At 39.6% G+C, this 14,863-nt stretch overlaps 1 protein-coding gene across 1 annotated transcript in view; it reads right to left on the bottom strand.

Annotated features, from left to right (window-relative positions):
- Nucleotides 1-425: 425 nt before the first annotated feature.
- Nucleotides 426-14,863, bottom strand: part of TMEM248 (transmembrane protein 248) — an 18,102-nt gene continuing 3,664 nt past the window's right edge. The window contains exons 2-7 of the mRNA XM_010573587.1: nucleotides 7,268-7,442; nucleotides 6,316-6,601; nucleotides 4,900-5,050; nucleotides 3,908-4,091; nucleotides 3,295-3,438; nucleotides 426-2,505 (exon numbers count right to left, since the gene is read on the bottom strand). Of these exons, the coding sequence (XP_010571889.1) occupies nucleotides 2,485-2,505; nucleotides 3,295-3,438; nucleotides 3,908-4,091; nucleotides 4,900-5,050; nucleotides 6,316-6,601; nucleotides 7,268-7,426 (945 nt within the window). The 5' untranslated portion in view covers nucleotides 7,427-7,442 and the 3' untranslated portion in view covers nucleotides 426-2,484. The remainder of the gene's footprint in view (nucleotides 2,506-3,294; nucleotides 3,439-3,907; nucleotides 4,092-4,899; nucleotides 5,051-6,315; nucleotides 6,602-7,267; nucleotides 7,443-14,863) is intronic.

Below are 14,863 nucleotides of genomic sequence, written 5' to 3'. Positions count from 1 at the left end.
AAACACGTACAAATAGAATCAAAACTGATTCAAGTCATAGTTAAAAAGAAAAAGAAAACAAAAAAAGGAAAGATCAATATGATCTGAACTTTAAGTTTTTACTCTTCTGTTTGGCTGCATTTAACTTTTGTACATTGCGCCTAGGAACAATCCAATATTCCTCAGTATTACAGCATTTCAACCTGATGGACACCCTTACCTCTCTGCTGCAATACAGGGGTGCAAAGGGATAAACTAAGGCCAAAAAATACAACTCTTTAACATTTCCCTTATGCGTTTGTGGGTTGTATAATCTTAGCATTTCTGGGTACTTCAATGCAGTGGGTGATAAATTGCAAAGCAGGCTCCTCTAATTACCAAACAGCAAAACCAGATTTAAAAAAAAAAAAAAAAAAAAAAAAAAAAAAAAAATCTCTTTTCCACAACAGATCAAGTTCCACTTAGAACATCTGGAGTTTTAATTTTTAATTTGCTGAAAGGACTTGGCTTTGCTTTTTTTTGAGGAGTCGCATTATGGTGGGTGCTTTCTAGGTATTTCCAGAATTTGCAACACCATCCCAATCCATTTCCTATTCCTGCCTTTGGTCCCCAGATCAAGCCACCCTCGTAGGCAACTCTAGAAGTCAGTATTAATGCAGAAGGCTGGGTACGTGTGAATTAGGAACTGCTTGGACAGTTTTCATGAGAAGCCGTCTACCTGTTTTGACTTCACTGATTCATTTCAGTGAAGCAGTATTAGCCCATAGCAGCATCAGGAGAAAACTGGAAGCTTCATTTTATCCCTAGACTTCAAACTAGGCCATCTCTAAAGCTTTGCCTTAACACTCCCGGAGAAAAATGCATGTTAGTTAACACCACTTAAGTAACTGAAATTCTATAAAGGAAACACGTTCTGAAGAAAAGTGTGGCTATTTTGCTTCAAATGCTCTGAAGACTCGTGAACTTACGGAAGTCCCATACATACAGATCAGTAGGGTACCACTCAATAGTGTCTATAAGTAATGAACCAAGAATCTCATGCCAGCATAATTGAGACTGTGAGATTTTGACTTGAGTTTCTTCCTTTGTGTAGTTTAGAGCAAAAGGAGGAGGGGAAAAAGCTGATCTGTAGGTATGCAGACCTACAGTTATACTACCTGACGAGAAAGCTGAAAGGCAAGATGAAAGGTCAATTAAGGCAATCAGTGAGATTTTAAAAGCAGTGGTGGAAAAGTCTGCAGGAAAACCCCGACTCCTGAAAATTAAGGAAGCTACTCGGTAAGAAGCCAGAAAGAAACAGCAAAAGCCAGAATGGGAAAGGGAGAAACACACAGAATAAAACCTCTGATTTAGGAATGGACAGAGAGAACAGTATGTGTTTTACTGTGTGGTTTCTTTGACCTTAATCGCAACAGCCATAGTCCTCTCCTTGTCATTTTCCCCTGAGTGGACAGCATTAAATGGAAATGGGACAAAGCTAATAAAAGTGTCATTTTCAGCTGCCCTTCAGAGATGGATGGAGAGTCCCAAAGTGAAGCTCTATTACAGACTATGGGATTTCTTTTCCTTTCATTATTTGCACTTGCCCAAGGCTGTGCAGAGCCCCAACAGACTGTTAATACAATACATCTTTTTATTAAGTTTCACTTTCTAGAAAAAAAAGTTTACAGAAAGCTGCTCTGCAGCAGACACACACAATCCTGGTTTGAGGGCTGCGGATGGGAGGCCAAGTGGAAAGCTTTCCAGATAGTCTCTATGCTGACTGGTTCTCTGGCATTCAGCAAGCCAAATGAAAAAAAAATTAAAAAAAAAAAAAAAAAATCAAACTTAGCACTTTTCATTAAGAAACATTTTAAAATGGGACTTCACTTCTTATTTTTTTTACTATGAATAAAAGCACAAGTTTGTCCTAAATACAGCACTATTAAAATGTGAATATGTATTTCTTTAAAAAAAAAAAAAATCTAAAATGTTGATATCTTTTCTTGCAAGCAAGGAGCAAATGGAATAAAGTATTAGGCCACACAAATACACATTTAATTCATGTAGTAGATTGGTGGCTTTGGAAATGCAGTATTATATCAAAGGTGCATACTGTTTCAAACACACTGTACATATAATTGGGCAAAAAACAAAAGATCTGTTCATTTGTTTGAGACACTTGCAAAGGCATCTTAACCTGCCCAGATGCAGCTAGACAAAAATATCTTGCTCTGACTATATGTAGCCATATCACTAAACATATCTACACAAACATTCGGCTATGTCCACAGGTAAAGACTGAAATTTCCGGCCGCACTACAATGCGGAACAAGTGCATCATCTGATCTATTCTGAATATACTTTTATAAATATGTACAAATCAATTACAGGCACTTGAAATGTCTTTGGTTGGAATAAACCAACATTGCAAGATAATGTATTCACAGAGTGTTAAGACCCATTCTGGGTTCAGCAGGCAATGATTACGGTTCTCAGTCATTCTCAGTCAAAGGAGAGGATGGATTATGCTTCTGACAAAGCAACCTAAACAAAAGAAAAAGAAAACATTTAATTAAAGTCAAATGCTTAATCCCATAACAGTGATATTACTTATCTCCACGCAGCTGGCATATCTGTCCTTGCCTTTCCAAAGAACCTTGAAAAGTCTAACTTGGAAAGAAAATCAAAGTAAGTCTGAAGGTGTTTTGTGCTTAACATTATCAATTAGAAAACAAAAGCAACTCCCCCCAAAAAAACACAAACCCAAAAACCCCAAAACAGTTTATACTACAAAATATTAAGATCAAAAGGTGCCAACATTAGCTTCCTACTTCACAATTGAATATATTCATATTTAATCCTTCAAGCAAAGTGCAGGTCTCCAATGCAGTATTGAACAGTGACTGTTTCAATAGCTTTGTCATTGTTTTAATTAAATTCTGATTTAACAACCATTAGAATCACCTATCATGTTTTATTCGAAATTTTCAGTCTGTTGTGATAAAAGATAAATAAAACTACTCAGTGCCATCTATTCAATGCTTCACACAAAATGGTGCAAGTAACATCAGAATTATGGCACAAGAGTTGCGTTACAGCACTCAGTGAACTGCAATAATCCACTTCTGTAGGAGAGAAATCTGAGGATCTACAAAGCACATATATGTATTTTGTAGCACCTGTCTGTACTGTCCACAATGAAACACCCATGTCTCTTTGAAAGGGAATTAAATCTACATCTCCAGAGATAAGAAAAACCAGTCTGCACTACGTCGACAAGGAGGTTTTCTGTTTTCTTATCAGAGTCAATATTTTGTTATTACACAGACTCACCTTTTCAGAGCAGAATTCTGTATTGCTTTGCCTTAGTTTGCTTGGTCTGCCTTTAATTACTGCATAGCAGAACATTGTAATCACCATCACAAAAAGAAAGTAACTGGTATGCATGAGATGCAGGTTTATTAGAGAGCGATCATCCTGCACAGAGAATTAAAACCATTTACTGACAATGCACCAATAGTTGGCATTTTATATTAAAGCAATAATTATCAGATAAGGACAGAAATTACTTCATAAATCAACTTTCTCCCCTTTACGCAGCTGGCATAGTAATTAAAGTGATTCCTAATTGTGGCACATAAAGAGCTGAAATGGTCCTCGTGTTAAAAATCTGTACTAGAGATCTCTTCCCATATACTGGCAGTGCCTTTTGTCAAATGGCTTCAAACTATAAATGTTTGTTATTAAAAGCTGTGAGGCATATGGAGATTACATGAAGACCATCACACCCACCAGCAGTAAAGCGCACCTAACTGTCTCAGCCCTGGCCCTGCACAATAAACCAGCACTGAACAGGACTATTTTAGGACATGAACAGAACCATATTCAGTTAAACCAGAGCTAAACATTTATTCAACATAACACATAAAGACACCACGGCACTTACATCTGGAACTATAACAGTTAGCTTGGGATTTAAAGCATGATACACTTTTCCGATTGCTCCTTTGTAACACCAGAAAGGGTTATAATCTTGTGCATATTTTGTATTAGAGTCCCTTGCTGTGGTAAAGATCTTGTACCAAAGTGTAGCATTGCTGTATGTTTCAGGAACACAATGTGGTGGCTGACTGCAGAAAAACAGAAATAATTAGCACCCCAATTGCCACTCTCCATGTTTACGAAGGCTAACTTTCAGAACTGAGTCAAGCCCAGTCTTCTCAACAGCAGCATAAAACACGGTTTTATTTTGGACCTTCCAAAACAACAACAAAACCCAAAGCTTAACCAAAAAGTTGTATAATAAACCATCTGATTCCTATACTAAGATTAGAATTTAACTGCGTGTTGTTGCAGTAAGTCAACATCCCACAGCTTAATTAGAAAAACACTGGTTTTCATAAAGCTTCACAGAGTCATGTGAATCTATCTGGTGGTTCTCCAGGGTATACTGAATAGTGTCAGAGAGTCTAGAGAAGACAAAGGGAAACTATTTTGATGAAAGGTCTGTACCTGCTGGGGGATGGCAGCAAAGCAGCACTCGGCTTACGCTGATCTCTCAACAGGGAAAAGGATAAGAACCTTAGTGTCAAGCCGTAGCTCTCACACAAAGTAGTGAAACTAAATTATAGGGTGTGTGTCATATATTCATGGATTCTTTTGTTCCTAGTGAACATACAGGAACAAATTTAAATCACAGGTAGCACACTGAAAGGCAGGTAGGGCCTATAGTTCAAAACATCCTCAGAAGAACCTAGTGTTGCTAAAAGACAGCAAGTCTCAAGACAGGGGTTTTACTGTGGGGGAAGGAAGGCAGGTAGGTAGGTAATTTCCACAGTCAACAGTAATGTTCATCAGGAAGTAACAACCTCAGAGAACCAGCTGAGGAATTAATCACCCAGTAACCAGTCTATGAAGGAGCATTTAAAATGCACGTACACTGTGACAGGAAATACATTGCTGGCTGCTGTCACAGTCATGCAGGTTGTGAACACAACCTGCTCGCAGTGGCCATGAAGAACGCAGTCATCTGAATTCCAGGCAGCCGGCAGGGTGAATGTAATATTTATCTCCTCATGGGATTCTCTGCCTTTGAGAAAGAGAGAAGGAAAGCCGGTTTTCGTTCACAAAAGTATCTGAGCAACAATCACTAGGATAAGGACAACACGCAAACCACTAAGGCAGCAACCATAACCCTGAAACTGTACCTTTGAAGTCATCCAGGATCTTTACTATCAACAAAGAGAACAAAAAGAAAGTTAAAAAACAACACAAACCAAACTACAAAAACCCCAGCTGCTGGTCTTTCTAATCCCTCCTGCCCCCAGAAGAAGTGGGGTCATTAGGCTCCTTTCAGAAATTAAAAACTCACTATTTATAAGTGAATTCATGCATGTTCAGAGAACTTTATTAGAAAGTAAAATCACAGATCTTTAACCTTTCTCCTCCCAAAGACTTTGTTCCACATCTGATTTTTCTTTTCAAATTGGAGATACTCGTGTAGACAAAAAGGTGCCAGCAGATATTGAACTGCAGATTAAGTAGGGTACGTTAACTCCATGTGGATATATTCATACTGAAAATAAATCCAGGCTACTGGAAATGGAACTTGCATTTGATAGCTCTTAAAGCAGTAACACAATAACAACAACATAAAATACAGTAATACAGATTTACAGCTATGGCAAATGTCTCTTCACAGGTCTCTGAGGTTCAAGGCACCTTCAGGCATTATTATAAAGTGCAGCCCTGCCTAAAAGCTAAAATTCAATGAGGTTCTCTTATCAACTTCTACTAATTTTCTACAATCTCCTGCCAAAATTTACTGTCAGGGCAGCCTCATAGCAGATGAGTCTCTTCACACCACAGAAACCGTAACCATCTTGTTTGTTGCTGTTTGCAGCATTAAAGCTTATTCATGCATGCATTTTAGATAAACTCTGGTTGTTTTAGACAGCTTGCTACTTGATCTCTAATGTATGTACATTAACGCCTCTCAAATGTGAGTTAAGGACTTAAAGATGTATCAAGATAGAACTGAAGATAGTCACTGTAGAAGTTTTTCCTGCTTGGAATTTTGTTGGTTTAAAAATTACCTTCCATTGTCATTAGGTTAATCATTTAAAACTGCAAAGCCTAATCTTGGCAAACCTGCAGGTTCTTTTCCATTCTGAGTGCAGGGAAAAGTTTTTCTAGCAAACAAGTGAAGGGCTCTATACAGGAATATACTTACAACAAATCTGGAAACACATATACGTTCTAAGCAAAAGATTTATCTCACCAACAATAAGCTGGTGAATTTTTATTTGATTATATAGTTATCATTCAAATCTATAAAGGTCAAGTCTTGCATACCTGAGAGTCCAATTTGGTGTCCAAAAATTGTGGAACTTAGATGTGTGACATTGCGAGAATATCCCCCAAATGGTCTGAGCGGGTCCAGCGTCAACGTGATTGTAACAGAGACGTTTATTGGACCAGAGTCCTCAAGAGCCTGTGGAGACTGTGTAGAAGATCTCGCCTGTCCACTAGTCACCGTACTTTCTGGAGTTGTGGTATCATTGATGAGATGCTTTAAGGTTTCATTCTCAGATATACAGAAGTCCAAATCATTAAACCTCAGGAGGAAAGTATTCCAGTCCTTAAAACAAATGTGAAGATTTCAAACAGATTAGCAAGTTAACTGTTGGCTGCCACTTCTCTAGGGCAGTGCAGACCTTGATATGTACCATTCTGCCCGCAGTTCCAAGCCATTTAACAAAAATTACATGGCTCACAAAGCAAGCACAAATACCACCATGGCTATCTCAACAATGGGACAAGTTGTTTACACAAGTTAGATGTGTTCAATCCCAGCCACCACTCGACCACTGCTCAGTGCAGCAGCAGCAGAATATCCTCCTTTAAACTACAAAAAGCATATACTAACTTGGTCCGTTCTCACCAGGGTGTAAGCGGTTTCTAGCTCATTACAGAACAGTACTACTAGATAAGAAGTTTCACAAACAAGCTAGCTGAGGCAACAGAGTAAGAAAAAGAAAGGCTTCTAGCCATAGTAGGGAAGACGCATGTCAGATGATTCGGCCTCATCCTCGCAATAAAACAAGACTATTCAAACATTCGTACCAATAGCCTCTTTCCTAATGAAATTAGAGGCAAATGTAAATGAAGACAACCTCCTGTAAGACTCTGCGCATTCCCACGAGAGGGTTCTTGGGGGGGACACACACGACAAAACTCATTAGCTTTGGGCAAGTTTTTCAAATTAGTATTCCCACTGTTTAGCTCAGGAACTTTCTGTACATACCTCTGTCATTTCCGGTGACTTGATCTCCTTGATTTTGAAGAAATAACCCAGTGTCAGAAAAGCTATTGCCATAGCGCTTACACTGATCATAAAGACCACTAGCGGAGGTCGACTGCTGATGTAAACCTTCAGGTTCTCCAACAGGTTTATGTTGAACATTATTCTGATTGTTCACCTGAAAAAAAAAAAAAAAACAAAAGAGTACGTCCAAAACCAGCTGTGTTATGGCCAAACAGGCCAGTGAAGGTGTCAGAAGGCAGCAGGAGTGAAAGGGCAAGGGAGAGCTGGTGTTGGTAAGGATCATCCTGGGTATGATCCGCACTTCTGTACATTCTGCTTCCTGTCTTGTCACTGGCAGCAAATTTCTTAAATGAGCCCTAGTTAAAAATCTCAAACACTCTATCTAGAAACATTGGAGACACATGTTGAGATGGAAAAAGATCAAAATATAAACCAAAAGCAGAGTTGTATTCAGTGTTCCCTTCTGAATTTCCTTTTGAAAATAACAACACAGATGCAGGCTTTATTACAACGTTTAATCAAAGCTGAATGTCACCCACAGCATATACAGTACTGTGATTCCTTTTTAAAGGGGCTTCCAACAGCTCCATTAGCATGCTTGTTTACCACAGAGTCTAAAATCAGCCATAAAACTGGATGACTTGAAAAGCATACATATAAAAATATTTGGGCTAATATTTTTATATAAGAGAGCACCAGCTTTTAAGTGCTGGTTGCTTAATATGCTCCCATAACTCAACGGCTTTGAAAGCAATTAGAAAATGCTATAAGCTGCAATTTCCGAAGCGTAATATGCCTTTTGAGCATTTGTGAGAGAAAAGGGAGCAACTGTGGATTTCAGTGCTAGAGCTGACGTGAAAACAGCAATTGGACATGGTTAGTGCAAACCAGAACCAAGAAGAACGTTTCCACACTGCTGCCTGAAGAACTACTGATTTTTTTTATGAAATAAAAGTGCTTAAATAACAGTAATTATAAAAGAACTTGTGAAACAGATCAGTGCATGTAAATCAAAATGTACATTCCCACTAGTTTTTAGGGGTTTACTTAATGGTCCAACACTTAAACTCCTCCTTTCTGTTAGAACCCATTAGAAACACAACACAAATGCTATTCTTCTACCAGCTCTAGTTCTAACTACCAACTAACTTCCTCTGTGTAAATGAATAACCTAAAGAATATAATTTATTTCTTTTTCACACAGTTAAAAGAAGAAACTGAATGCTATTACCTCCTGGCAGGTCAGGAAAGCAAGATCAGATTTCACTTTTTAGCTACATAAATAATTTAGAAAGCGGCTCTAATAACTGCTGCCTGCCTCTCTCCACTCCGGCTAAGCTTTTTAATACTCATGCAATAAAAATCTCCAGTCAGCCTAACAAGTAGCTCAAGCGCAACGGGAAGAATAAAAACTGCCAGCCTGGAACATTGGCCACCAACTCCAAAGTAATTGCTCGGTATTGAGGTGTATACATCAAGACCAAATGCCACGTTCAGGCAGAGTTACAGCTGACGGTACTCATCGGGAAACACTCAGCAAGCACTGGAGAGATATTGTGCTCTTAAATCAGGCCCTACGAACACTGGAAATTATGTTATAGACTTAAAAAGATAAAAATGGTAAAGGATGGAAATACACAACAGTTAATATGTCAGAGTCCCAGGCAAACACAGAATTGGGTAGTGGTCTAAAAAGCGAGAAAAGAGTCACTTATTCTACAGTTTACGGAGTCTTGCTCCAGTACAGGTCAAGACCATATACAGCAACCTCAAAGGTGTAACATTTTAAATTCCTGCTTGTTTGTATATGAAAGAGTATAGAAAAGGTAACAGCTGAAATAGACCTATCAGTTTTTCAAGAACAAATTACAAATAAGGAAAATCTTGAAGTATATTGCAAAGACCAAAAAGTCAATTAAGTGAGTCATAGCAGAAGGATGAAATTCCCATTTCGAGGCTTAATATCAAAGGAACTGAATTCCTAACAATAAAAAAAAAAAACCAACAAAAACCCACGTGCTGTACTAAAGCAGGTATTAAAAGTAAAATTGCAGTTGCCAAAAGGAAAAAAAAAAACCCAACCAAACGTGAATTTGAAAGCATCAAAGTAAATGTCTGACAATTTTCACGTGTATCTTGCCATGATGTCAACTACCATCTTTCCACTAGGAAGCCTAAAATCCTGTAATTTCCTCACAAATATTTTCCCTTCTCGTTGTGCATGTAAGATAGTCAGTCTAGAGGAGAAAAACATTTGGAGGGGTTTAAATAATAAAAAACCACCACTGAAATACCTCAAGGAAGAAAACTGTGGGTGGAAGAGAAGGGCAGCAGGCTAGCGCTAACCCAAACAGCACTCCATTAAGACCTCACATGTTTTCTAAGCCTGAACACCTTATTGCGCAAAACAGCATTTAATCTTAACTGTGCAGTTCAGTTTATTTATAAATCAATTATGTTTTCAAACATGCCCCATCACTAGTAGTACAATGGGGGTTACAAAATGGGTCACATCAGGGTTAACCGCTTTGAATGAAAATAATGTTGCGTGCCAGAAAAACACTCATAAACACAGATCAACCAAACTGTGATTTTCCTAGCAAGCCATCCATAAATGACATGCAAACAAAGAAATGGTGTTGATCTCAAATGAAAGTGCCTCTCATTTAAGAACAGTAAACAGTAGCAGGTACCAAAAATATCTTTCATTTGGTTTTCTTCTCTTCAAACCGAACTTGATGTCTAACACCTAAAACACTAGAATAGTAAAGCAAAATAGATCACAGTTGTGTTAACTGTGAAGCTGCCTATGAAAGTTCAAAATATTCAAGATGGTCTGTCAAAGCTTTATAAAGATCAATTAATAAGAATGTCTATACCTCTAATCTAATATCACCAGCTTATCGAACAGAACTAGCAAAAGTAACCTCAGCTGATCTCACAACTGAAAATAAAGCCCCTGCTGGTTCTCAGAGCAGCAGCAATTATCATCTCCCCCTCCTTTTTTTAAAGGAAAGAAAACAGGATAAAAACTGAAATTAAACAGAAGCTTCTAAACTCACCAGACGGTTGCCCCTTTTATGCCCTGAAACGAACTACTAATTTCTACTACATAAACTAGAAAGAGCTTTTACAGTCAGTTTCTTTCAGGAATTGGGGAAGGCTAATCAAGATTTTTTCTTTAAATCTTCATTAGAATTTCACAACGTAATATTTTTATCATAAAACAAGCAGTTGGGAGCAAAAGAGGGGTTTCCTACTAATTTTATAGGAAGACTTACTTTACCATACTGGGATCTGTGGAAAAAGAGGTGCCAGTATCTGCAGCTGTTTCAGTTCATCTTTTTTAGGAAGCATATCAAGACCCTGCAGGATGAAATTGTAACAGCCTGAAAACCTCCGTCAGCAGCAGAGGGGCAGGCAGGGCTGACTCCTAGAGGAATGAAGGGAGGGGAATCCTCCAGAGCAGAGCATTTTTTCTGTCCAACTGATCTTCCTCCCCTTCTCCTGTCCTTCAGTGTTAACAAAATAAAACAAAGTAAACAGATTCATAGCAAATGCCATCAGTCTTCTTCACAAAGTAGAGGAATAGCAGTAATCGAGACTTGCAGGGGAAGAAAGTTGATGAAAACATCACCTAGGATCCTTCAATCCACTGCAACCACGTATAACCAAAAGATCAGCAGCCAGATGTGCACAAACACATCTACTCCCCCAAGACAAAGCACCCAAGTGGGAGATAACAGTGAATCAGCTCAAACCAGTCAGTGGCTCATCACATTCTTCTCAGCTATTTTATCCTATAAATATGTTTACTGATTAAAAAAACACGTTTTCCTAGAGCCTGGAAGCAGAAAGTGTGGCAGGAAAATGGCCTGGCCCTTTGCACATGCAAAGAGCACTGACAGAAGACACTGCGTGTACAGCACAGAACGAGAGCGAGAACATGACCTGTTGAAAATGAAAAGGAGATTCTTTCCTCACGTTATTCTGGTAATGGAGTCAGTCAGGAAGCAGATTATTAATGAAAGCCTGACAGCCTGGGGACTTGCAAGAACAGAACGAAGCAAAATGCTTCATACTTGCATGAAATGTTTCTTTTCACCTCTCAAAACACTTTTCAAAGCATAATTAAGCACTTCAACATCCCCAAGAGCTACATAAACAGCAAACATTTCAGTTCTACCCGTAAAACAAGGCCAAGGAAGGTAAGTCATTTGATCAGACTTATAGTAAATTTTAAGGATCAAATTCTTACTGAATTTCAAGCAGCCAAGTTCTTGACTGGAACTCTTGTTAAAGACAGAAAACATACACTAAAAAGTAGATGAGTTAAAAAATAAAAGAGGAAAATATGCGGATCAGATATTACTCAATCTGTGCATGCAACGTTTCCAGATATTTAACAGCCCTTCCCAACAAATACGCAGTTGTAGTTCAAAATGTCTGTGGTGGCGTTAACACAAGCACCTGAACAGTGTGTCAGCTGATACTCCTGGGACAGCAAAGTTGATTTTAATTTACCACTTAAAGAAAAATTTATGCAGAAACAGACAAATGCAAGCAAGTTCCAAATACTGTTGTGAAATGCTAAGAGTTTTAAAAACGTGAAGAACCAGAAAAGAGTAGAAAAGTTATAAGCCAGGAAATACAAACAATGTGAGGAAAACCTTTTTTCACTGGTTCAAAGAACCCCACATTCTGACTTTTGTTAAAAGTGAAAAACACAATTTAAAATATACCCAGCTGTAAAATAAAAGTAAACCTAACCTCTGGTTTAAAATAGACATTTTGCTGCCAAAGTTTAAAAAGAAAGACCCATTTGCCAAGTGAGCCTGTGCCATGGGAAAGAGTACGCTTTCATACACAAGAGTTCTGGCTTGCACGTTTTTAAAGCCTTTTACAAGTCAAAGTCATGACTTACAACATGACTTCTCATAATCTAAATCATACGGACTACAATAAAACACACAACATTAGACTCAAGGACTTTGAAGTTGTATTAAAAAATGCTATTCTGGTTACTGCTGCTTAGCACGAGAACCTGGGAGAGGAAGGCAAAAGTAAAATGATTCAGTTTTACAGGATCTGTCGAAGTTCCATGAGAAATCAAATTCTGCGTAGACTGCACTGACAACAGCCGAACAAATGCAGTTCACAGAAGGGCTTTATTCAAGCAGTATGAAAAGCCTCACTAACAGTTGAATAATCAGAAACTGGTTTAGTGACCAATTTAAGAAGGTTAATAGTTGACTGCAGTAAGGCTACCCATTAAGGAGTGTGGTACAGAATGCAGCAGTGTAAGTACTGAAAAATGCCAGAGAAAGGCTCTTCAAACTGTTTGTAATGAGAACTGTTGCTTGTAATGAGAACTGTAAGGAGACAGAGACGCAGACAGATACACAGCTTGAATCACAAGCAGAAAATGACTGACAAGTTGAAGAAATGGCAGCTTTAGTGGGAATGGCAAAATAAGAGTTCTGGATGTAGAAAGAAGGTAACGCTGGCTGTGTCAGTGAAGCAGGAAAACAGCCAGTGGCCGCTAGTGAAGGAGAAAATACAAACAGCAGCAAACCCCACTGAAATAAGGGACTTAAGCAATAGCTGAAATATCAAGGATATGGCAGTAATATTACCCTGTCTATATACTTCACCCCCACTGGTCAGAAGAAACAGGACTTTAATTTGCTTAGCCCGATCTCACGTAGGTAAGTACAGTCTCCATTTTACAGATAGATAATTAACAAAACCCGACATGCCAGGACATATGCAAGTTTTCTTCCAAAACAAAACCTGGGAGTTCCGAGTCCTGGGAACCAGCTTTATTCACAGGTCAGAACGGTCTTCTCAAAAAAAAAAGAAAGAAAAAAGAAACTCCCAACACAGACATGCTTTTGGCAAGGGGAGATTTGGGAAAAGCAACAAAATTCTGACACCGACAAGTTTCATCAATACTTCGTTTAGGGCTGATTTGATAAAACAGCTTCATTTCTACAAAAAATGTTATGCTACTTAATAAAAAAAAAATAAAGACGGTCACAGCTAACAGACCCGCAGGGAACACTTGCCAGGGAGTGTTTAAGGAGGGAGCTGCGCTCCTGTGGTCCGCCATCCATCCAGGGGTGATGGACGTGCCAGTCTCCTGGCCCTTGCCGGGCGCATCCGCCTCGCACAAAGGACACCGAGGTCTGTTTGTTCGTTCGTGCCCTCGGATGCTCCTCTCCACCGACAGAGTCTATTTTGTATTACCAGGCGGCATTTCAAGTTCTTGTCTTTCAAGTGGGAAAGAAGAATCACATTCCACCGGCCTCGAGCCACTCCTCAAATCACGGGAGGTAACAAAGCTACCAAGGTCTTAATCCTCTTTGACGGGACTAAATCGCGGGTCAAAGAGCATTCAGTCCCGCAGGCACAATTCAGCATTATCTCTGCTCAGTCTGCCTACAAAAGTTATCCCCTGTCCTGCGGACACCTGCTGACCAGAAATTGGATTGCAGCCATCGGCTTATTCCCAGAGACCAGAGGAAGAGCAGGTAGATGGAAGTGGCGGTGGCTCCCTAGATGAACCTAGAACCATTTTCTACGTCCAGCCTAGAAGCAGAGAGGTTAGTGTGCGTTTCCCGTAACTCAACCGTTTATAAAAAACGCAATAACGATTTACCAGAAAAGACAGGCCCAGCCGCGATAGCTTTTCATTCCACGACACGCTTCCAATTGCAAAACTTCTCAGGAGCTCGACGAGGATGTGGAGAGTAATCCTTAATGAATTCTTATCTAGACTCAAGGTTTATCTAACAGGGCAAATTTACCCGTATAATTACACCACTAGAGCTAATCATGCAAATAAATTTCCCCAGAGAAGACAAGCCCTTAAAAAGCAAACAAAGGGAAAGGGGAAAGAAAAAAAAAAAAAGGCAAGCCGTGCTGTAGTCTGTTCTTTCTCTTGTCAGGCAGAAATGTTTCCCAGGGTGTCCATATCTGTGATCATGATATACGGATTAAATTTAACGTTAGACATCTAGCAGCCATGTTCGAAGCACGATGCACCAGAAACGTTATTGTTAAAAGCATCATGACATCTTTAGACAAGTTAAATAAAAAAAAAAATAAAAGCGGATAAAATATGGATATGCAGCAAACGGCAAAAAAACCAACGAAGGAACCGCTGTTCAGAAGCTATTTTGAAACGGAAATATTTTCAGTGCTACCGGAATCACTCTTTTGTACTATTTTTTCCTGGTACGATGCCACCCATGCAAAGTTCAAGCTAACAACCTTCTTTCAAAAAAAAAAAAAAAAAAAATTTAATTAAAACTAACGCTACGATACATCGGCGAAGCCCAACGACCCCCGCCTGCCCGCTCGCCATGCGGATCTGGAAGCGAAGCTCTGCGGAGCCCGGCGGCAGCGGGGGGCAGCGCCCGCCTCACCCGCTCTGCCCCCGGCAGCGGGGCCGAGGCTCCGGGCGGCGCTTCCCACCCTTACGCGACCGTCACCGGAGCGGCCCGAGGCCCCGCTCCTGCCCACCGACCCGCCAGCGGGGGCTCGGCGTCGAGGCCCGGAGCTGGCCCCGCC

This window comes from Haliaeetus leucocephalus, unplaced genomic scaffold (genome assembly GCF_000737465.1).
Source record: "Haliaeetus leucocephalus isolate CR32 unplaced genomic scaffold, Haliaeetus_leucocephalus-4.0 Scaffold395, whole genome shotgun sequence".
NCBI lineage: Eukaryota > Metazoa > Chordata > Aves > Accipitriformes > Accipitridae > Haliaeetus > Haliaeetus leucocephalus.
The sequence above is the reverse complement of the archived record's forward strand: the minus strand, read 5'-3'. Positions and strand labels throughout refer to the sequence as shown.